The 25,000-nt window shown below is 43.4% G+C and overlaps 1 protein-coding gene across 7 annotated transcripts in view; it reads left to right on the top strand.

Moving 5' to 3' along the window:
• The window catches only part of LOC143287468 (endothelin-converting enzyme homolog), a 177,336-nt gene that overhangs the window by 138,124 nt on the left and 14,212 nt on the right, over nt 1-25,000 (top strand). For all 7 annotated transcript variants that reach the window (XM_076595472.1, XM_076595474.1, XM_076595469.1 and 4 more), the window contains 7 exons: nt 823-971; nt 3,607-3,710; nt 7,587-7,705; nt 8,211-8,387; nt 10,765-10,868; nt 14,399-14,509; nt 18,069-18,136. In XM_076595472.1, the coding sequence (XP_076451587.1) occupies nt 823-971; nt 3,607-3,710; nt 7,587-7,705; nt 8,211-8,387; nt 10,765-10,868; nt 14,399-14,509; nt 18,069-18,136 (832 nt within the window). The remainder of the gene's footprint in view (nt 1-822; nt 972-3,606; nt 3,711-7,586; nt 7,706-8,210; nt 8,388-10,764; nt 10,869-14,398; nt 14,510-18,068; nt 18,137-25,000) is intronic.

Genomic DNA, 25,000 nt, shown 5'->3' with positions numbered 1-25,000 from the left:
CCAAAATGAACCATCATCGCTGACAGTGCAGGCGCAACAAATTTTGTTCCACCCTACCCGTGAGCATCCCAGGCGGGTTTTTTTTTGACAGCCACTGATGAATCCACAGCGCAGTCTATATTATCACAGGATCTGATGGCAAAAAGATCTCAAGTTTTAACTCTTTCCATACGAACGGCGAAAGAGACGACGTTAACAGCGTTTCACCCCAATTACCATCATCAAAATATTGCAAGCGGAGGGCCCTTATACTGAAGAGGTGAATGTTGACAAAGAATACCACAATTTTGACGATGGAAGCTAAGGGTTGGGTCATTCAGACACCCGCTGGACATCCAAGGGGTCTGTGTAGTGGAGAAGAGAGGACTGGCACCCACACACAAACACAATCAACACATGTATATATCAGAGTGTATCGTTGCCATGTTTCAGATCAACTGGATCCACTTCCTGAACAGTTTACTGGCATGCACACACACACGCGCGCGCACACACACACACACACACACACACACACACACACAATCAACACATGTGTATATCAGAGTGTATCGTGCCATGTTTCAGATCGACTGGATCCACTTCCTGAACAGTTTACTGGCATGCGCACACACACACACACACACACGCACACGCACACACACACACACAATCAACACATGTGTATATCAGAGTGTATCGTGCCATGTTTCAGATCGACTGGATCCACTTCCTGAACAGTTTACTGGCATGCACACACACACACACACACACACACACACACACACACACACACACAATCAACACATGTATATATCAGAGTGTATCGTTGCCATGTTTCAGATCGACTGGATCCACTTCCTGAACAGTTTCCTGGAGGGCACGGGAGCCAAGGTGAACGAGACGGAGGAGGTGGTGGTGTATGCTCCGGAGTACCTGGAAAAACTGTGCAGCATTCTCAACTCCACCCTGTCCACACTGGATGGCAGACGGTGAGTGTTGTGTGTGTGTGTGGGGGGGGGGGGGGAGAGAAAGGGGTGAGGAGGAGGGGTGTGAGGTGTGTATGTGCGTGTTAAACAGTGTCTGTGAGAAAACTGTGCGGCATTCTCAACTCCACCCTGTCTGCACTGGAGGGAAGACGATGAGTGTTGTGTGTGTGTTGGGGGTGGGGAGGGGGGGAGGGGGGGGGGGGGGAGGAGGAAGGGGGGGATGGAGAGGGGTGTATGGGAGTGTGAGTTGTGTATGTGTGTGTTAAACTGTGCGGCATTCTCAACATTACCTTGTCCACACTGGAGGGCAGATGATGAGGATTGTGTGTGTGTTGGGGGTGGAGGGGTGGAAGGGGGGGATGGGGAGGGGTGTATGGGAGTGTGAGTTGTGTATGTGTGTGTTAAATGTGCGGCATTCTTAACACCACCCTGTCCACATTGGATGGCAGACGATGAGTGTTGTGTGTGTGTGGGGAGGGGGGGATGGAGGAAGGGGTGAGGGGGAGGTGTGTGAGGTGTGTATGTGCGTGTTAAACAGTGTCTGTGAGAAACTGTGCGGCATTCTCAACTCCACCCTGTCCACACTGGGCGGCAGACGATGAGGGTTGTGTGTGTGTGTGTGTGTGTGGGGGGGGGGTATGGGAGTGTGAGTTGTGTATGTGTGTATTAAATGTGCGGCATTCTTAACACCACCCTGTCCACACTGGAGGGAAGACGATGAGTGTTGTGTGTGTGTTGGGGGCGGGGAGGGGAGTGGGGGGAGGAAGGGGGGAGGTGGAGGGGTGTATGGGAGTGTGAGTTGTGTATGTGTGTGTTAAATGTGCAGCATTCTCAACACCACCCTGTCCACACTGGGGGGCAGACGATGAGGGTTGTGTGTGTGTGTGTGTGTTGGGGGGGGGGGGCGGGGGATGGAGGAAGGGGTGAGGGGGAGGGGTGTGAGGTGTGTATGTGCATGTTAACTCTCTCCATACGAACGGCAAAAGAGACGACGTTAACAGCGTTTCACCCCAATTACCACCATCAAAATATTGCAAGCGGAAGGCTCTTATACTGAAGAGGTGAATGCTGACAAACAATACCACAATTCTGACGACGGAAGCTAAAGGTTGGGTCATTGAGACACCCACTGGACATCCGAGGGGTCTGTGTAGAGGAGAAGAAAGGACTGGCCGTACTGAGTGAGTTAAACAGTGTCTGTGAGAAACTGTGCGGCATTCTCAACTCCACCCTGTCCACACTGGAGGGCAGACGATGACTGTTGTGTGTGTGTGTGTTGGGGGCGGGGGGAGGGGAGGGAGGGGGAAGAGGTGGAAGGAAGAGGTGTGCGTGAGTTGTGTGTGTGCATGTTAAACTCTGTATGTGAGAAACTGTGCGGCATTCTCAACTCCACCCTGTCCACACACTGGAGGGCAGACGATGAGTGTTGTGTGTGTGTGTGTTGGGGATGGGGGGAGGGGAGGGAAGAGGAAGAGGTGGAAGGAAGAGGTGTGCGTGAGTTGTGTGTGTGCATGTTAAACTCTGTATGTGAGAAACTGTGCGGCATTCTCAACTTCCCCCTGTCTGCACTGGAGGGCAGACGATGACGACTGGCGTGTGTGTGTGTGTTTGTGTGTGGTGTGTGTGTGTGTGTGTGTGTGTGTGTAAGTGTCAATTTTTTTATATTTCAATACTGTAATTGAATAAGCAACAACTGCTTTTTTTTTTCATATGAAGCCTCTGTGTGTGTGTAAGTGTGTGTGTAAGTGCATGTATGTGTGTGCGTGACTTTGTATGTGGGTAGGTGTAAATGTCTATAAACATAAATATGTGCTGATATCTGGTTTTTTTCCAAGTTGTTTTTTGTTGTTGTTTTTCCCGATCAACACAACAGCTTTAGAATTTAGTTTTTTGGTCATCACACACACACACACACACACACACACACACACACACACACACACACACACACACACACACACACACATATTACCCTGTTTATTTGTCTGAGCTTTAAGCAACAGTGTTAAGTGACTAACTAGTTAAATAAATAGATAAATAAATGAATGAATAAATAAATAGATAGATAGATAGATAAATAAGAAACATATATAGATACACTGATAAATGAATATTGTCAGCCCCCCACATGGTGATCAGTTCATTATACTGGTGATCAGATGTGTGGAGTGATGGCCTAGAGGTAACGCATCCGCCTAGGAAGCGAGAGAATCTGAGCGTGCTGGTTCAAATCACGGCTCAGCCGCCGATATTTTCTCCCCCTCCACTAGACCTTGAGTGGTGGTCTGGACGCTAGTCATTTGGATGAGACGATAAACTGAGGTCCCGTCTGCAGCATGCACCTAGTGGATGTAAAAGAACCCACGGCAACAAAAGGGTTGTTCCTGGCAAAATTCTGTAGAAAAGTCCACTTCGATAGGAAAAACAAATAAAACTGCACACAGGAAAAAATAACCAAAAAAATGGGTGGCGCTGTAGTGTAGCGACGCGCTCTCCCTGAGTGAGAGCAGCCCGAATTTCACACAGAGAAATCTGTTGTGATAAAAAGAAATACAAAATACAAATACAAAATACCTGGAGTGACACGTCGTGATGAATAAATCAGTCAGTACTGTGACCTCCTCCACCCCCTCCACAGGGCCGTCAACCTGTACCTCGAGTGGCACGTGGTCAAACAGCTCATCTCCTACCTGTCCAAACCATTCAGGGAGGCCAAGAAAGAGTTCTCCGAAGTTCTGTCAGGTAAGGGATTTGGTTTTGTTTTGGGGTAGTCTGTGTAATGAATACCCCCGAAAACTGAGTATGGCTGCCTACGTGGCGGGGTAAAAAAAGTTTATACATGTAAAAGCCCACTCGTGTACATATGAGTGAACGTGGGAGTTGTCGCCCACGAACGAAGAAGAAGAATAAGGAGAAGATGAATGAATAAGTGTGTGTGTGTGTGTGTGTGTGTGTTTTCCAGCTTTCAGAAGTAAGTGTTCATAAAGTCTGGTGTTAGATATTTGAAATAACTAAATGATGTTATTATGTTGTTTTTGAAAAGGAAAAAAAGAACGGTAATGTTTTGTGACAATCTAACAGTCTCAGAATGAGGAACTATTGATTATAACAGTGTGTGTGTGTCTGTATGTCTTTGGGTATGTGTGTGTTTGCATGCATGCTTATATGCACTTGTGTGAATTGTTTAGTGCCACATCCACCAAAAAGGGGCAGTAGAAGACTTGATTATCAAGTTAAAAAGATATTTTCTCACGAAATATTAGAGAAAGCAGTGACCAAGGGAACAAACTCTTCTGAGTGTTGGACCACTTTGATAACAAGAACACCCCCCATCATTTTCACTTCAGAAAACAGTTTTTTTAAGAGTCACAAAACAAGTGCAGAAACCATAAGGGGTGTTTTGTTAATTTATTAGTAACTACTGATGGTAATTTAGGAAGATGAGCAATATTAGAACTTTGCTCAACAATTTGCTTAATCTGCCTGAGGAGTTGTCAGAATAATAGAGTGAGGAGAGGGGGTTGTTGTGTCCACTTGTGTGTCTGTGTTTCTCTGCGTGTCTCTCAAAGACTGTGTGAGTGTGTCTGTTTTTCTCTGCGTGTCTCTCAAAGACTTGTGTGAGTGTGTCTGTGTTTCACCGTGTGTCTCTCAAAGACAGTGTGAGTGTGTCTGTGTTTCTCTGCTTGTCTCTCAAAGACTGTGTGAGTGTGTCTGTGTTTCACCGTGTGTCTCTCAAAGACAGTGTGAGTGTGTCAGTGTTTCTCTGCTTGTCTCTCAAAGACTGTGTGAGTGTGTCTGTGTTTCTCTGCGTGTCTCTCAAAGACTGTGTGAGTGTGTCTGTGTTTCTCTGCGTGTCTCTCAAAGACTGTGTGAGTGTGTCTGTGTTTCACCGTGTGTCTCTCAAAGACAGTGTGAGTGTGTCAGTGTTTCTCTGCTTGTCTCTCAAAGACTGTGTGAGTGTGTCTGTGTTTCTCTGCTTGTCTCTCAAAGACTGTGTGAGTGTGTCTGTGTTTCTCTGCGTGTCTCTCAAAGACTGTGTGAGTGTGTCAGTGTTTCACCGCGTGTCTCTTTAAGACTGTGTGAGCGTGTCTGTGTTTCTCTGCGTGTCTCTCAAAGACTGTGTGAGTGTGTCTGTGTTTCACCGCATGTCTCTCAAAGACAGTGCGAGTGTGTCTGTGTTTCACCGCATGTCTCTCAAAGACTGTGTGAGTGTGTCTGTGTTTCACCGCATGTCTCTCAAAGACTGTGTGAGTGTGTCTGTGTTTCACCGCATGTCTCTCAAAGACTGTGTGAGTGTGTCTGTGTTTCTCTGCGTGTCTCTCAAAGACTGTGTGAGTGTGTCTGTGTTTCACCGCGTGTCTCTCAAAGACTGTGTGAGTGTGTCTGTGTTTCTCTGCGTGTCTCTCAAAGACTTGTGTGAGTGTGTCTGTGTTTCTCTGTGTGTCTCTCAAAGACTGTGTGAGTGTGTCTGTGTTTCTCTGTGTGTTTCTCAAAGACTGTGTGAGTGTGTCTGTGTTTCACCGTGTGTCTCTCAAAGACTGTGTGAGTGTGTCTGTGTTTCTCTGCGTGTCTCTCAAAGACTGTGTGTGAGTGTGTCTGTGTTTCTCTTTGTGTCTCTCAAAGACTGTGTGTGAGTGTGTCTGTGTTTCAATGCGTATCTCTCAAAGACTGTGTGTGAGTTTGCGAAAAATTGTGTTTCTGTTTGCAAATGTATTCAAACAAAGCCTCGTGGTGTATAACTGGTTATATAGAAGGTGTTGTTTGTGTTTGCAAATGTATCCAACGAAAATCTGTAGAGTATGGTTGTTTAGAAGGTAAAATAACACCTACCTCAAACTCTTTTACTGCCAAGTTTCTGTGTGAAAAATCACTCCCCAGCAACAAATATTTTAGAAATGATGCTTTCAGTCACAGTCTTTGGTTCATGTCAAAACAACACATTGGGACTTCTTCACTTCAAACTGGGTCAGGGGGCTAAGTTTTGTCATTGTTCTATTGGCGGGAAAATGGCTGCAGCTGTCAAGCTTTGTTCACCTTCACCTTCACCTATCCCGTAGTCTTGTGGACCGTTGGGGCGCCACAGGTGATCTGGCAACCAGCATCCTCCAATCCTCTCGGTTTTCTGACCTCCTGACTGTATCGCTCAACCTCAAGCCCGTCCATTCTGGGATGTTGTCCTCCCATCTCTTCCTCTGTCTGCCTCTCCTTCTCCTCCCCCCTTGCACTGTGCCCTGCAGGAATGTCTTGGCAAGCCCTGATGATCTCATGACATGGCCATACCATTTGAGCTTGCGTCTCTTGACCAAGGTCAACAGGTCTTCGTAGGGCCCAATGACTTGCCTGATTCTGTTTCGAACTTCTTCGTTCATGATATGATCTTTGTAGGAGATGCCCAGGAGTCTTCGAAAGCATCTCATCTCGGTGGACTGTATTCTCTTTTCTATTTCAGCTGTTAAGGTCCACGATTCACATGCATACAAGAGTATTGATGTCACCAGGGTACGCATCAGTGTGATCTTTGAGCCGAGTGCAATGTTCCGGTCGTTCCAGATGTACCTCAGTTTTGTGAGTGCTGCTGTCGCCTGTGCAATCCTGGAGAGTACTTCGGGTTTGTTACAGTGTGAAAAATGGTCTTATCAACATGATCCCTCGATGTTGGCAAAAGCCACCTACGGCAGTGCACTGTGTTGTCAACAAAATTCGCCTGTGGCGTTTTTTGGGTCTGTGTGGGTCAGGCATCTGCTTCCCTTTTTTTAATTTTTTTTTTTTAAACTCATTTGTTTTTTGGCGATTTTATTTTCTTGCTCATAGAAATGGGTCATCTGTGCAGAAAGTTAGGGGAGTTAACTAGCAGTAGTGAGTGAGTTAATCAGGTCAGTTCCAAGTAGGTTCCCAGGGCCTGACCTGCAGGTTTGGGATGTGTATATGTCAGGCATCTGCTTCCTTTTATTTATTTATTTATTTTTCTTAAAGCAGATGTGGTATACTAGACTTCTCAGGATACCTCACGTCAGAAGTAAGACCTATGGACACAGATCGTTTTCTTTTCAATCGCCAAAGACGTGGAACAAGCTCCGTGATAACCTCCGTCATTCTGATTCCCTCGCATCTTTTAAGTCTCATCTCAAAACTCACCTTTTCCCTCAGCAATAAGTTCAATTGTGGCAGGTCCACTTCCTTTGCGTTAGCTGTGCTTGACTATGTGTGTATACATATGTATGTGTACATAACTACATGCATGTATATGAATGTGTATTGTGTGTGCGTGTGTTTATGTAAGTTTGTGCCTGCCTATGTGTGCGTATGTGTTAAGGTAGCTGTTAGATACACATGTATGTTAAAATGTATGTATGCAGTGTGTGTGTGTGTGTATGTGTGTGTGTGTGTGTGTGTGTGTGTGTGTGTGTGTGTAGTCACATTTTGGTGTGTGTATGTAACATAGCTATAATGTTTTATGTTAACAAAAGCGTTTTTGTAAAGCACCTCAAGCAGATTTCTGGATAGTGTGCTATATAAGTATCCATTATTATTATTATTATAATATATATGGATCAGCGCATACAGGCTTCGATGCCTCCCAGCAAAGTGCAGAGTGAAATGAGTGGTTGTGCCGGGCAGGTGTGAGCGGAAAGGAGGAAGAGTGGCGCATCTGTATCACGGACACCGACAGCGTTCTGGGTTTTGCCCTGGGCGCTCTTTTTGTCAAGAACGCTTTCCACGGGGAGAGCAAGGAAAAGGTATGGGGGGCTGTGAGGCTGACGTTTGTGTTCATTGTGTGTGTGGTGTGATGTCCAGTAGTTTGTGTGTGTGTGGAGGGGTGTGTATGTGTGTGTGTGTGTGCATGGGTGTATGTGTTACAGGTGTAGGGGTGTGTGTGTGCATGGGTGTATGCGTTACAGGTGTAGGGGTGTGTGTATTATGGGTGTGTGTGTATATGTGATGGATATTGACCAGTATACAGTGACATCATCTGAAGATTTATGATGCTGGCTGCAGTAGCAGAGAAAATTATCAATGGAATTAAATGAAATCAATTCTGCATTCAGAAGTAACCTGCATGATTTATACAGTAAATTCATCTAATGTTGTTCCTTTTTTTTCCTTTGTAGCCTGAGAAAATGGTTGATGAAATTAAATCTGCATCAGAAACAACCTGCAGAATTCATTCAGTAAAGTCATCTGAAGCCCTTTTTTTTTTCCTGTTTTTTTTTTCTTTTCTTTTTATGTTGCTGTTTGTTGCAGGCGGAGAAAATGATTGATGAAATCAAGGCTGCATTCAAGAACAACCTGCCGAATTTAGACTGGATGGACTCTAAGACTCGTAAGGCAGCGGTGGACAAAGCGAATGCCGTGGTGGACATGATTGGCTTTCCCAAGTACATCCTGAACGTCACACAGCTGGACGATGAATATCGCCTGGTCAGAGTCTGTTTGGGTTGGCGTGGTTTGGTTTATGTGTGGGGGAGGCGGTGTGGGGGATGGGGCTGATTGTTTCTGTGTGTGTGTGTGGGTGTCTGTGTGTGTGGGGAGGGGGGGGGGGAGGCTGATTGTTTCTCTGTGTGTGTGTGGGTGTCTGTGTGTGTGGGGAGAGGGGGGGGGGGTTCTTGGGGGGGGGGAGGCTGATTGTTTCTGTGTGTGGATGTCTGTGTGGGGAGGGGGGGTTCTTGGGGGGGGGGAGGCTGATTGTTTCTATGTGTGGGTGTCTGTGTGGGGAGGGGGGGGGTTCTTGGGGGGGGGGGGGGCTGATTGTTTCTGTGTGTGGATGTCTGTGTGGGGAGGGGGGGGTTCTTGGGGGGGTGGGGGGGGAGGCTGATTGTTTCTGTGTGTGGGTGTCTGTGTGGGGAGGGGGGGGGTTCTTGGGGGGGGAGGCTGATTGTTTCTGTGTGTGGATGTCTGTGTGGGGAGGGGGGGGGTTCTTGGGGGGGGAGGCTGATTGTTTCTGTGTGTGGATGTCTGTCTGTGTGGGGAGGGGGGGGGGGTTCTTGGGGGGGGAGGCTCTTTCTCTGTGTGGATGTCTGTGTGTGTGGGGAGGGGAGGGGTTCTTGGGGGGGGAGGCTGTTTCTCTGTGTGGATGTCTGTGTGGGGAGGGGGGGGGTTCTTGGGCGGGGAGGCTGATTGTTTCTGTGTGTGGGTGTCTGTGTGGGGAGGGGGGGGGGTTCTTGGGGGGGAGGCTGATTGTTTCTGTGTGTGGATGTCTGTCTGTGTGGGGAGGGGGGGGGGGTTCTTGGGGGGGGAGGCTCTTTCTCTGTGTGGATGTCTGTGTGTGTGGGGAGGGGAGGGGTTCTTGGGGGGGGGAGGCTGTTTCTCTGTGTGGATGTCTGTGTGGGGAGGGGGGGGGTTCTTGGGCGGGGAGGCTGATTGTTTCTGTGTGTGGGTGTCTGTGTGGGGAGGGGGGGGGGTTCTTGGGGGGGGAGGCTGATTGTTTCTGTGTGTGGATGTCTGTGTGTGTGGGGAGGGGCGGGGTTCTTTGGGGGTGGGTGGGAGGCTGATTGTTTCTGTGTGTGTGTGTGGGTGTCTGTCTGTGTGGGGAGGGGGGGGTTCTTGGGGGGGGGGGAGGCTGATTGTTTCTGTGTGTGGATGTCTGTCTGTGTGGGGAGGGGGGGGTTCTTGGGGGGGGAGGCTGATTGTTTCTGTGTGTGGATGTCTGTGTGGGGAGGGGGGGGGTTCTTGGAGGGGGAGGCTGATTGTTTCTCTGTGTGGGTGTGTGGCGCTGTTACCGAGATTCAAACCTGGGACCCTCAGATTGACAGTCCAGCACTTTAACCACTTGGCTATTGTGCCCATCTATATAGCAGATAAAAATGGTAATGCATGTAAAAGCCCACTTGTTCTTGTGTGTGAGAGAATGTGGGAGTTGCAAACACATGAACAAAAAGGAGATGACGAATAAGTTTGTGTCTGAATAGAATGTATGCATGACGGGCGCAATAGCCGAATGGTTAAAGCGTTGAACTTTTAATCTGAGGGTCCCGGGTTCGAATCACTGTGACGGCGCCTGGAGGGTAAAGGGTGGAGATTTTTACGATCTCCCAGGTCAACATATGTGCAGACCTGCCAGTGCCTGAACCCCCTTCGTGTGTATATGCAAGCAGAAGATCAAATACGCACGTTAAAGATCCTGTAATCCATGTCAGCGTTCGGTGGGTTATGGAAACAAGAACATACCCAGCATGCACACCCCCGAAAACAGAGTATGGCTGCCTACATGGCAGGGTAAAAACGGTCATACACGTAAAAGCTTACTCGTGTGCATACGAGTGAATGCAGAAGAAGAAGAATGTATGCATAATCCGTGAATGATGGTTGAAAAAGGACAGTTGTCTCTTTGGTGTTTTGAAAAGTGCGTTCATTTCACTCACTTTTTGATGGGCCAGAAAAATAAGACACATGTATGATCTTTGTAGTTGCATTTCTTGTGAAGAGAGAGACACAGAGAGAGGGGATGAGAGAGAGTGTATGTGTGCGTGTGTGTGGGTGGGTAGATGTGCAATGCGGTTTGGCTGACTGACATGGAGAGGCACGTAAGTTTCAGTAATCTGTATATTTGTATATAGCTATTTCCATTTGGTGCCATTTAATTTATCTTTTTATTTTCTATTCATTTTATTTGTTTGTTGTTTTCTTCTTATGTTGGACATGCGCTGCTGCCAAAAAAGAAAACCTCTGTACCAAAGTATAGACAATAAAGTTTGTGTATTGTATTGTGTGTATTGTATTGTAAAAAGATCAGAGTGTGTATGTGTGTAATGATCTTGAGGACTGAATTATACTCATGTAACGAACGTGTGGTTTTCAGCTGTACATCAATGAGTCGGAATACTTCCAGAACAACATCAGGAATTTGAAGTTCATCCTGCGCAAAAATGCTGAGAAACTCAGGAAACCACCCAAAGAGAATGTGTAAGACGTTTTTTTGTTTGTGTGCCTGTTTGTGTCGGTTTATGTGTGTGTATGTGTAAGACATTTTTATATGTGTACCTGTTTGTGTTGGTTTATGTGTGTGTATGTGTAAGACGTTTTTATATGTGTACCAGTTTGTGTCGGTTTATGTGTATGTGTAAGACGTTTTTATATGTGTGCCTGTTTGTGTCGGTTTATGTGTATGTGTAAGACTTTTTTTTTATATGTGTGCCTGTTTGTGCCGGTTTATGTGTGTGTATGTGTGAGACGTTTTTATATGTGTGCCTGTTTGTGTCGGTTTATGTGTGTGTATGTGTAAGACGTTTTTATATGTGTGCCTGTTTGTGCCGGTTTATGTGTTTGTATGTGTGAGACGTTTTTATATGTGTGCTTGTTTGTGTCGGTTTATGTGTGTGTATGTGTAAGACGTTTTTATTTGTGTGCCTGTTTGTGTTGGTTTATGTGTGTGTATGTGTAAGACATTTTTATATGTGTGCCTGTTTGTGTCGGTTTATGTGTGTATATGTGTAAGACTTTTTTTTGTTTGTGTGCCTGTTTGTGTCGGTTTATGTGTGTGTATGTGTAAGACGTTTTTATATGTGTGCCTGTTTGTGTCGGTTTATGTGTGTGTATGTGTAAGACGTTTTTATATGTGTGCTTGTTTGTGTCGGTTTATGTGTGTGTATGTGTAAGACGTTTTTATATGTGTGCCTGTTTGTGTCGGTTTATGTGTGTGTATGTGTAAGACGTTTTTATATGTGTGCCTGTTTGTGTCGGTTTATGTGTGTGTATGTGTAAGACTTTTTTTTATATGTGTGCCTGTTTGTGTCAGTTTATGTGTGTGTATGTGTAAGACTTTTTTTTATATGTGTGCCTGTTTGCCTCGGTTTATGTGTGTGTATGTGTAAGACTTTTGTTTATTTGTGTGCCTGTTTGTGTCGGTATATGTGTGTGTATGTGTAAGACGTTTTTATATGTGTGCCTGTTTGTGTCGGTTTATGTGTGTGTATGTGTAAGACGTTTTTATATGTGTGCCTGTTTGTGTCGGTTTATGTGTGTGTATGTGTAAGACTTTTTTTATATGTGTGCCTGTTTGTGTCGGTTTATGTGTGTGTATGTGTAAGACTTTTTTTTTTTATTTGTGTGCCTGTTTGTGTCGGTTTATGTGTGTGTATGTGTAAGACTTTTTTTTATATGTGTGCCAGTTTGTGTCGATTTATGTGTGTGTATGTGTAAGACTTTTTTTTTTATTTGTGTGCCTGTTTGTGTCGGTTTATGTGTGTGTATGTGTAAGACTTTTTTTTTTATTTGTGTGCCTGTTTGTGTCGGTTTATGTGTGTGTATGTGTAAGACTTTTTTTTATATGTGTGCCTGTTTGTGTCGGTTTATGTGTGTGTATATGTAAGACGTTTTTATATGTGTGCCTGTTTGTGTTGGTTTATGTGTGTGTATGTGTAAGACTTTTTTTATTTGTGTGCCAGTTTGTGTTGGTTTATGTGTGTGTATGTGTAAGACGTTTTTATATGTGTGCCTGTTTGTGTCGGTTTATGTGTGTGTATGTGTAAGACGTTTTTATATGTGTGCCTGTTTGTGTCGGTTTATGTGTGTGTATGTGTTAGACTTTTTTTATTTGTGTGCCAGTTTGTGTCGGTTTATGTGTGTTATTTTCCACTTTGGACGTAACAAGAATTGAGAATTTCTTTTAATGAATTTGTTATTGTGATTTTGTAATAGGCAAGATGTGTGTGTGTGTTCCATCCTACTCGTTTTTTCTTTTTGATGTATTTTGACATGATGTGATTTTTAGAGGCTGTGAAATGCACTCTCAGTTGAATTACAGTTGTTCAAATTGCTAACATACACATATGCAGTTGTTTTTGTTTTTTTGTCCTTTGTATAATTCATGTCTTCTGTCCTGTTTTTAGCTTTTTACATTCAGTTTTTCTGGTGTGTTAAGTTTATGAATTTATTACGTTCTAAAAAAAATGATAATAAAGAAAAGAAAAGAAGTTTGTGAATGTTTTTAGTTATGTTGGCCAAAAGGCCTGTCATTTTAGTTGCTGCTTTGCTACGACCACAATTACCGCTACCACTACCACTACTACCACTACCACTACTGCTACTGCTGTTGCTGCTTTGCTACTGCCACTGTTACCACTACCACTACCACTACTGCTGTTGCTGTTTTGCTACTGCCACTATTACCACTACCACTACTACTACCACTACCACTACTACTACTGCTGTTGCTGCTTTGCTACTACCATTATTACCACTACCACTACTACTACCACTACCACTACTGCTGTTGCTGCTTTGCTACTGCCACTATTACCACTACCACTACTACTACCACTACTGTTGTTGCTGCTTTGCTGCTACCACTATTACCACTAACCACTACCACTACTGCTGTTGCTGCTTTGCTACTGCTACTATTACCACTACCACTACTACTACCAATACTGATGTTGCTGCTTTGCTACTACCACTGTTACCACTACTACTACCACTACCACTACTGCTGTTGCTGCTTTGCTACTGCCACTATTACCACTACCACTACTACTACCACTACTGCTGTTGCTGCTTTGCTACTACCACTGTTACCACTACCACTACCACTACTGCTGTTGCTGCTTTGCTACTACCACTATTACCACTACCACTACCACTACTGCTGTTGCTGTTTTGCTACTGCCACTATTACCACTACCACTACCACTACTGCTGTTGCTGTTTTGCTACTGCCACTATTACCACTACCACTACTACTACCACTACTACTACTGCTGCTGTTACAACTCTTCTTCTTTTCCTCCTCCTCTTACTACTGCTACTGTTGCTACGAATGTACTGCTGCTACTAAACCACTACTGTTGCTGTTTCTACTAATGTACTGCTGCTGCTAAACCACTACTGTTGCTGTTGCTACGAATGTACTGCTGCTGCTAAACCACTACTGTTGCTGTTTCTACTAATGTACTGCTGCTACTAAACCACTACTGTTGCTGTTGCTACGAATGTACTGCTGCTACTAAACCACTACTGTTGCTGTTGCTATGAATGTACTGCTGCTACTAAACCACTACTGTTGCTGTTGCTATGAATGTACTGCTGCTACTAAACCACTACTGTTGCTGTTGCTACGAATGTACTGCTGCTACTAAACCACTACTGTTGCTGTTTCTACTAATGTACTGCTGCTACTAAACCACTACTACTGCTGCTGTTGCTGTTGCTACGAATGTACTGCTGCTACTAAACCACTACTGCTGCTGCTGCTACAAATATACTGCTTCTTCTAAACCACTGCTACTACTGCTGCTGCTATGAATGTACTGCTGCTACTAAACCACTACTGCTGCTGCTGCTACAAATATACTGCTTCTTCTAAACCACTGCTACTACTGCTGCTGCTATGAATGTACTGCTGCTACTAAACCACTACTACTGCTGTTGCTGCTGCTACTGCTGCTGCTACTACAATGTCTACTGCTGTTGTGAGTGCATGAGTGGGATGTTTTCAGATGGGGTATGACTCCGCCCACGGTCAATGCCTACTACACCCCCACCAAAAACGAAATTGTCTTCCCTGCTGGCATTCTTCAGGCGCCGTTTTACGACAAGAATTTCCCTAAGTATGATTTGATGAATTGATTGTCGATTTATCCCAGTAAGAGACCGGGACTTGATGCTTTGTCTCCTAGTATCATACATTTGATTTACTTTTTGTGTGTGTGTGTGTGTGTGTGTGTGTGTGTGTGTGTGTGCTCTGCTGTTACCATTGTCAGGAATTTGTGACACAGTTCAAGGAGCTCTGAGTAATGTGAAGTTTCAGTCGATGTTTGAAGATTGTTGAAATCTTTTTCAGGGTTTTTTTTTTGTTTGTTTGTTTTTTTCAGAAAAAAAAAGGTTAGTTTTTTGTTTTTTTATATGCACTGGTTGGTCTTTGATGAAGTTTTTTTTTTTTTCACAGGCGTAATTATTTACACACTCATTCACTGTTTGTCTCTCCCCCCCCCCCCCCCCCCCCCCCCCCCTCCCTTATTACATGGGCTTTATATTATGCTGCACCTTATGTATCGTTGAAATTAGATTTTTTCCCCCCTAATTTGGAGGATGTACTATAAAGCATGAAGTGCCTTGCAGTCCATAAAATATGGCAATGCATGCACTTGGATCAGTCTGTTTTTACACATTAATGTATTCTTCTTTTCTCCTTTTTTTTTCTTATTTGGATTTTTTTTTTTTTAAAGCTAATTTGTGCACTCTTTCTATTTTTTTTTTTTTTTTTTTTTTTTTTTTTTTTTAACACACATAACTCTTCTTTCTCCCCCCCCTTTCTGTTTTTATCTGGATCTGATCAGAGTGTTTCCCTCAGTCATCATTTCTTGTTGCACATTGTTTGTTATTTTGTGTTCTTTCGTGTTTTATCCATCCACATCAAACTGAATTAATCCATTTTTTTTCTGCACAGGCTTATTTTGCGTTTATATTTATCCTTATTTGATTTTCCACCCCCCACCCCCACACCTTTTTTTGTGTTTTTTTCTTCATTCATATCTAATCAAACTTAATCTTACTCAGTCTTACTCAAATTACATACTTTGCATCTCTTTTTTTGTTTCTTTTTCTTTTTTTCTTTTCTTTTTTTCTTTCTTTTTTCCCATCCACATCTAATCAAACTAACTCATGGACGCTGTCACACTTACCACTTGTTGTTCGAGAAAAGTTTGCATTTCTGTGGCACATGGCTGATAGAAATGGTGTACGTAGTGTTTTTTGGGGAACAACCTCTTTGTGTCTGTGCTGCAGGGATCATCTTTTGGTCTTATCCCATCACATATGTTCTGTTGTGTCTGTGCTACAGGGATCATCTTTGGTCTTATCCCATCACATAGGTTCTGTTGTGTCCGTCATTGAGAAGTCTGATTCAGATTTTTTTTTTTTGCCTCCATTTTTCAGTGTGATCAAGTGTGCCCGGACACCTGTACCGAAATATTTTGTTGGGTCACCTCCTTACTGTATGTCCGTGTGTTTTATGAAAGCTTTTTTTTTTTATCCATTTATCTTTAAATCTATCTGTTTATCTGTATATCTATCTATTTATCTGCCTGTCTGTCTATTCATCTGTGTGGCGTATTGCCCGGTCAACCACACAGGGCCATGTACACAACCACCCTGCATGGATCAGTAAGCCATAGCAGAGGGTATGCCCCCCCCCCTCCCGCCCCCCACATGGTAACCTGAGCAAGGCACCAGCTGATACGCTATGCAGCTGTGTTACATTGTGCAGTCTTCCTGTTTGTGGATTGATGGCTGGGAACTCCTGGATTTGGAACCCCCATGGGAGGTGTAGGTGTCATGCTCAAGTGTACACTTTATCGGTAGTCACAAATAGCACACTTAAAAAACAACCACCAACAACAACAAAAACCAACCAACGTAAAGCACCCCCCAGACCACTGCCCCCCCCCCCCTCCCCCCTCCCACACACACCCAAAAGCAATGTAGTAAACTGGACACTTGAGGTCAGGAGCATTTCTCACTTCTTCATTCTCTTCGTTTGTGTGCGTTCAGTATTTAATCATGGCAATTTGTCAGACAAGTCATTTGTTTTATACTGTTCAGCAAAAGCAAAATTTATGTCAGTGTTTAAAAAAAAAACAAAAAAAAAACCCACTGACCTGTTCACAACAGTCAGAGTTATAGATAATTTTCACTGGTTCCCCCCCCCCCCTCCCCCTCCTCCCTTCTTCTCCCCACCCCCACCCCTTCTCTGCACCCTTTTTATCCTGCTTTAACGTGGTGTAACAACACCTGATGGTAAAATTCTTGGGATGCATTCTCTGTAAAATCACATTGCATGGGAGGTGGGCGTGCATGCATGTCCATTGTATCACATGCTGAGAGTCTGAAAAAACAAAAACAAAGAGATAAAAAAAAAAAAAGACCCAGCATTGAGGGGCAGGTGGGGAGAACTCGCACTGTGTGGGGGCGTGGTGACTCAGCCCCTGGTTCCAAGGTGTGTATGATGATGGATGAACTGTATCCAGTATAGCAGCCTATTTTGTACCCCCCCCCCCCCTGTTGCTTTTTACCCTGGGGTCAAATGTGGCCAGTGCAGATTCATCCCCCAGGGGTATACATTGACCCAGCCTGGAATGACTCCTGGGATTAAACTTCAGAACTGACACCCCCCCCCCCCACCCCCCCAGTTGGATTTTAACACCCTGTCCCCTTTTCCTCCTCACCCCTACACACACACACACACACACACACACACACACACACACACACCCACCTCCTCATAATGGATATGGGGGTCATTTTTGTCTCGCTTGAAATGATTCCCAGGTGTAAATTTGGCCCAGTTAGAATCAGTACAGAGTATCAAAGTAGAACTCGCCCACATTCGCTTCAGTTTCAGTTATATTGTCTTGGAGAGGAGGGTGGGGAAGGGGGGTCAGTAGAGGTTAGCCCAGAATGCACACACCCCACCCCAACACCCCCACCCTTCCTTCATCTTCTATACCATTTTCAATAGCTTGATTAAACCCAGTAGAAAGGGAAGGGGGGCGGGGTCAATTTCATCTGGAGAGATGGGGTCGATTTGGACTGGCCACAGACACCCCCAGGGATAAATCAAGGCTAGCTCAGAATTACCCGGGGGAGTTGAGGGGAGGGGCTTGGGGGGGGGGGGGGGGGGGGGGGGGGGGGGGGGGGGCGAGGGAACCCAGCCAGGGGTTGGAGGTCGTTTGAAGCTGGTACATGAGTGTCCCCCTCCCTGTGTGGTGACCATGACTGTGGTGGGGGGTAGTTTGATGCTGGTACACGAGCGTCCCCCTCCCTGTGTGGTGACCATGGCTGTGGTGGGGGGTAGTTTGATGCTGGTACAGGAGCGTCCCCCTCCCTGTGTGGTGACCATGGCTGTGGTGGGGGGTAGTTTGATGCTGGTACAGGAGTGTCCCCCTCCCTGTGTGGTGACCATGGCTGTGGTGGGGGGTAGTTTTAAGCTGGTACACGAGTGTCCCCCTCGCTGTGTGGTGACCATGGCTGTGGTGGGGGGTAGTTTGATGCTGGTACAGGAGCGTCCCCCTCCCTGTGTGGTGACCATGACTGTGGTGGGGGGTAGTTTGAAGCTGGTACACGAGCGTCCCCCTCCCTGTGTGGTGACCATGACTGTGCTGTGTGTAGATCCCTCAACTTCGGAGCCATGGGCGTTGTCATGGGTCATGAACTAACTCACGGCTTTGACGACCAAGGTGACGGGTCTTTTTTACAACTGTAGTCGTGCAGTAGTAGTGCTTGTGTGTGTTCACATGTTGTTGTTTTTTTTGTGTGTGTGCAGTGCATTTTCATGCTTGTATGTGTTCACATGTTTGTGTGCAAAATGTTCACGTGTTTGTTTGCAATGCGTTAACACGCTTGTGTGTGTTCACGTGTGCGTGTGTGTGCAATGTGTTCAAAGAGTGAGGGATAAGAGAGAAGAGGCCAGGTTTAACATACAGGGATGGAACTGGCTTTTACCTCTGGCTAAATTTATTGTTTCATCATTGTTTGTTGTTTTTCACAGAAATGGGAACGCAGTGGCTTTCGGTACTCAGTTTCTGAAATTGCAAAGGAGAGTGATAATGGAAGTGGGGTTTTTTGGGTTAAAAAAAATCATTTCATGCAGTGTTTTATTTTCCAATATACAGTGTTAAAGCAGTGTTTTAGTTTCTAAAATGCAGTGAATTATTTTCCAAAAGGTGGTGTTGAATTTTTCAAAATGCATTCTGTTTTCCAATATGCAATGATTTATTTTCCTGAACAGTGTTTTAATTTCCAAAATAGTGTTTTTATTTTCAGGCAACAATAGTTTCATTGTTGCAAGATACTAGTATAGTGGATGTTTTGACTGGGTTGACAGTTTTATTTTTATTGAAATCTGTTGTTGAGAAATGAAATGGAATTTCATATATTGCAAAATAATGACACTAGCCTCCTGTTTGGATACACGTGTTAGTGTTCCTTTCATCAGTTGAATTCTTGACACTCAATATAACTGTGTTTATGATAATTATTTGAGGGGTAAAAGTACTGTTAGGGTGAGGGTGTGTTGGAAAGTTTGTACAAAGCAGTTATTTTTGTTGTTGTGACTGTGAGTGTGTTTTGTATATAGCTGTGTGTGCACTGTAGTTTGGTAGACCTGCACTGAATCCTCCCCCTCCCTTCACTGACTCTGTTCACCCTTCTTTTCCACCTCACCCTCAGATGCTGTTAACTCTGTCATCGCTATAGGTGACTGTCGTCGACTAAACAGTTCACCGCCACAGGCAGCTTGATGTGGATACTTCTATAGCGCCTATCCTCGGCCAGAGATCAAGCTCTAAGCGCTTTACATACACAGGGACATTTGCATCACAGGCTGCCTACCTGGGTAGAGCCGACTGACGGCTGCCACTGGGCGCTCATCATTCGTTTCCTGTGTCATTCAATCAGATTTCAGACGCACACACATACACACTCAGACAAACATGTAACATTTTACGTGTATGGCCGTTTGTTTGTTTTTTTTATTTACCCCGCCATGTAGGCAGCCATACTCCGTTTTCGGGGGGGTGCATGCTGGGTATATTCTTGTTTCCATAACCCACCGAGCGCTGACATGGATTACAGGATCTTTAACGTGCGTATTTGATCTTCTGCGTGCGCATACACACGAAGGGGGTTCAGGCACTAGCAGGTCTGCACATATGTTGACCTGGGAGATCGGAAAAATCTCCACCCTTTACCCACCAGGTAAAGTTTACATCAAGACGTCTTGTTCAGTTTACATCAGGAGGTCATGTTCAATTTACATCAAGACGTCATGTTAAACGGACTGTTTTTCACATTGTAACAAAGCGTGACAGTTGCAGCAAACGTTCCTGTGCAATAGGAAATTGACTAACTTTCCCCCTTGAGTGAGTTTGAGGTGGAACAAGTCCACTTTGTTGTTTTGACATGAACTGAATCATGTAACTGAGAGCTTCGAGGCAAAAATAGGCACAAGTCTGGCTTTGTGATTCTGAATGAGGTGCAGCTTATTTTGTTTCTTATCAATGAGACCAGCTAGGAGTGAGATGTAGCTTTCTAATTTGGATAGAATGAAAGAAGCAGCTAGTTTGTTGGCAGCAGCAGTTGAAAGGAAGGTGTAAATTTTGCCTGCTCTGACTGAATAGTGTGCACCACACATATCTGACAGGTGCCTCCATGGACAGTGCTTCATCTACTAGAAGCCAAGGTTTCTGACAGTTTCAGTTTCAGTTTCAGTAGCTCAAGGAGGCGTCACTGCGTTCGGACAAATCCATATACGCTACACCACATCTGCCAAGCAGATGCCTGACCAGCAGCGTAACCCAACAGACTGGGAGAATGGTATGTCACAGTCAGAATTGGACAGAGATGACCTGGCCTGGTTAATCTTTGATGTGGTGCCAATGGCAGTCAGCTCAGTTGTCCTTATTCATATTCAACTTGTTCTCATTCATGCACTCGACCACATTGTCAATGCAGTTTTTCAAATTACAGGCAAGATTTGGAAAGTGTGAGGGAATTGTAGAGGTAAGGGGCAAGGGAGGGCAACGTAATCTTTGTACAAAAAAATGATCATATTTTGCTTATAACACTCACTGCCTGCTATGACTAATGGCCCGTGAAATGTGATGTATGTTGCTTGTGTATAATTAACATGCATGGGGTTTGCATTGGGTTATATTTTGATCTGTAGATGCGTATTGGAGAACGGTCCAGGCACGCTTTGCGCTCTGGAGCTGCATGGAAAACATGATTTTAGGGAAGGTGTGCAGACCCACTTTCGTCAGACTTTGTTCAGGATTCCCCAGTTATTTTTATTGGGAACCACAAACCACGACTTTAACTCACTCAGTACGGCCAGTCCTCTCTTCTCCTCTACACAGACCCCTCGGATGTCCAGTGGGTGTCTGAATGACCCAACCTTTAGCTTCCGTCGTCAGCGTTGTGGTATTCTTTGTCAACATTCACCTCTTCAGTATAAGAGCCTTCCGCTTGCAATATTTTGATGATGGCAACTGGGGTGAAACGCTGTTAACGTCGTCTCTTTCGCCGTTCGTATGGAGAGAGTTAAGTGCATCTCCATTGCAGGTTTGGTTTTTTGGTTTTTTAAGTCACTAAAAGGCTAAAAAAAAAAAAAAAATTCCCCCTTATGTTGCAGGTTATATTTTCTCTTCAACATCATAACCATAACATTTTCATGTAATGAATCGCATATTACAAATGAAAAATATAACTTATTATACATTTGGTAATTTCAGTGCGAGCATGGTAATAGTTTGCAAGGTATTTTCAAAAAAAGAAAGAAAAAAGACAAAGTAAAAATCAGAACCCCGAAAAAATGCAAAGGGACCACCAAACATCAAAATAAACATCAACAAAAAAAAGGATTATCACTTACAATATGACGCGTCTGTTCCTGACTGGCTCTACACATTTGGCAGTCGTGGGTCACATGAGACACCAGAGAACTACGATACCTCCATTGCCAAAGAGGTGATATATGATGATGGTGATCTGATGATTGTAATCAGGATCCATGAAAGGCTGAAATTTTGTCATGAAAATCACTGTTCCATAGAAAGGATTTTGAACAATTTCGGTGAGTATTTTTGCAAGTTTTTAAGCTATATTTGTTTTTATAATTACACCAGTTACTTACTTTCATCTGCTATGTTGACTTTGAGTGTGTTTCTTGTCAAATCACTGCCATTATAGGAACTGATCTGTTTAAAATTCAACACAGAGCCTCATTGTGCATTGACTTGACACACCAAATATAATAATAATAATAATGGTATTTATATAGCGCTGGATCTTGTGCAGAGACAAATCAAAGCGCTTTCGCACCAGTCATTCACACGCATGCATAACTCTAAAACTGTAGAAACTAAAGACAAGGAAGGGCAGGCAAGGGAGGCTATTTTGGGAAGAGGTGGGTTTTAAGGCCAGACTTGAAAGAGCTGAGTGTGGAGACTTGATGAAGCGAAAAAGGAAGTTCATTCCAATCGCAAGGTCCAGAGACAGAGAAAGTTTGAAGCATATTTTATCAACAGCATGCATATCTTTTCATGTCTTTGTGAAGTTGAGGGAAGGGGAAATCATTGTTTGGACAACTGTTGATGGGATCTATTATGTTATGTATTGTATTTCAAGGCAAAGGCTCCATGGATTACGTGATCTTCTTTCTGTCATTTGTTTTCGCCAGATCTCAATTGGAGGAATCTATGACTTCTTTTTTTTTTTTTTCTTCTTCACCTTTTTTTTTTTTGTAAAGTAATGAACTTACCTTGTTACTTTCTTTTAAAATGTGGTAATATCTTGAGCTTCAAAAGACCTTTTTGATGACATAGTTTTTTGTTGTTGTTTGGTTCAGTCTGTGCAAAGAAAATGATGTGATCAAACTCTGCCGAAAAGTTGTTTGAAGAAAGGCAGTGCAAAACCCAGAACAGCTAGTTACGTTGGTGGGCTGCCTATGATGTCACATGACCTACTTCTCACTTCGGTTATATCTCTGTATGTGCATTAGTATATATATATATATATATATATATATATATATGTGTATGTGTGTTGGGTGGAGAGAGTGTGTGCATGTGTATGGATATGAATGTGTGAATGCGCTCGTTTTATTACTTTTTACGATGTTAATGATGATGATGGTGATCATTCTTCGTTGTAGTAGCAGTAGATGTAGCAGTGTTAACAAAATTATTATTGTTGTGTCGTTATCGTTAATGTTGTTATTGTTACTGTTATCACAAGGACGGATTGGAAGACTGGGCGATGCCTAAAATCTTTATCCTTGAGTAATAAAGTTCCTGAATCTTGAATCTGAATCTGCAAGCAAGGAAAAATCTCCAGCGAAAGTGGGGCATGCACACCTTCCCTATTGTCGCCATAATGTGCCCGCTGGAATACCTTCTACAACACTGTGTGATGTGTGTTTTTGCTCTTGCTTGACCTCATGGTATCCTTTGTGGGCTTTGGAGCTTTGTGTGTGTGTGTGTGTGTGGTTTGGGTTAACAGGCAGTGGTATTGTAAGACTGTTTGCATGTTCTGTTTTGAGTGGTTACTGTCTTGTGTAGGTACATTGTGATTTGAATGCTTTGGATTCTTGTTGTTTGTCTTGAGTTATGGTTTATTGGTGATCATAATTTTGTACATTATCCTGTTCTGATGTGTGAAATTAAGATGTGTTTTTTTGTGGGTTTTTTTGTATTGGCATATGTTCTGTTGCATGTTTTCGTTGTGCTTAGTAAAATTATATTTTATAAATATATTATACATACATACATACATACATACATACATATATATATATATATATATATATATATATATGAGTAATATATTTTCAAGATATGTGTTGATTTTGAATGTACATTGGATACGAAACAATACCTGAAAAAGGGGGGTTATTTTTTATTTGGTGATGATGATTAGTTGTCATGTGTTTTCACTTGTTTTGTGCTTTCGTTTTATCTTAGTCTTATTTTATTTATTATTGATTTCTGAAATTATAAAAATGTGTGTGTGTGTGTGTGTGTGTGTGTGTGTGTGTGTGTGCAAGCACTTGAGAGATAAAGAACTTGAGTTCAATTTTTCAGTATAGTTTTCTTTTCAGTCGCCAAAGACGTGGAACAAGCTCCCTGATAACCTCCGTCATTCTGATTCCCTCACATCTTTTAAATCTCATCTCAAAACTCACCTTTTCCCTCAGCAATAAGTTCAATTGTGGCAGGTCCATTTCCTTTGCGTTAGCTGTGCTTGACTATGTGTGTATACATATGTATGTGTACATAACTACATGCATGTATATGAATGTGTATTGTGTGTGCATGTGTTTATGTAAGTTTGTGCCTGCCTATGTGTGCGTATGTGTTAGGGTAGCTGTTAGATACACATGTATGTTAAAATGTATGTATGCAGCGTGTGTGTGTGTGTGTGTGTGTGTGTGTGTAGTCACATTTTGGTGTGTGTATGTAACATAGATATAATGTTTTATGTTAACAAAAGCGTTTTTGTAAAGCACCTAGAGCAGATTTCTGGATAGTTTGCTATATAAACATCCATTATTATTATTATTATTATTATTATAGTAATCGTGATTAAGAGGAGAGAGAGCAAGAATATGTATTTGTGTGAATGTGTGATGTTTAGGAAAAGAGTTTGCTTTGGGAGAGGTAAGGTGATAGAACAGATGTTGTATTCTGGTGTTGTGAAATCCCATGTGCTTACTTTTGAACTTGGTGTGATAGTAGAACATTTCTTTCCAGGAACTTTGTAACCACATGGTCCGTTGTTTGAGTCAACAGTGATGATTTTCATTCTTGAGGATGAATTCAACAATTTGTTTTCATTGAAACTGGTGTCCATCATTGGACTTGTAGTTTTCACATGTTCTTACAGTATCAGAAGTGTAAAAAGATTTTTTTGAAAGAAAGAAATTCTATTATATATTACGAGACAGACTTAAATGTATGAACAAAGAAATCTAAATGAATCAGGCTGTTTTGGCAAAGCTTTGAACACATGCCAATCCCTTCCCACCTCCACACACACACATACACGCACACACACACACACACACACACACACACACACACACACACACACACACACACACACACACACACACACACACACACACACACACACACACACACACACACAGTGCCAACCATGCCCACTCCATCACATGTTTGCTGTTCATAATAAAAATTGTATCATCTGTGACAGCCGTCTGAAACATCTTACTGTCAGAGCTGTCTACAGCATCTACAGCAAAACTAGTTTGATTTTGTACCATTATCTTCATGAGGAACATTTTGTACCTAGTTTCATAACTGTTGACTATGGTGGGGACACATTTTCTCTGCGCAGTCATTGAGTGCCCAGAATGGTGTTCAAACGTTTTCTTCTTCTTCTTCACAACTGTTCTATGTCTTAATTGATTAGTGTTGATACTTTACCTTCATCTTTGCAAATTCAAATGCTGGTATTGTTGACTAGTGGTGGTGCTTTGTCTTTGCAGCTGTTATGTTCTGGAATCTTATACAGTGGCCGCT

This window comes from Babylonia areolata, chromosome 11, assembly GCF_041734735.1.
Source record: "Babylonia areolata isolate BAREFJ2019XMU chromosome 11, ASM4173473v1, whole genome shotgun sequence".
NCBI lineage: Eukaryota > Metazoa > Mollusca > Gastropoda > Neogastropoda > Buccinidae > Babylonia > Babylonia areolata.
The sequence above is the reverse complement of the archived record's forward strand: the minus strand, read 5'-3'. Positions and strand labels throughout refer to the sequence as shown.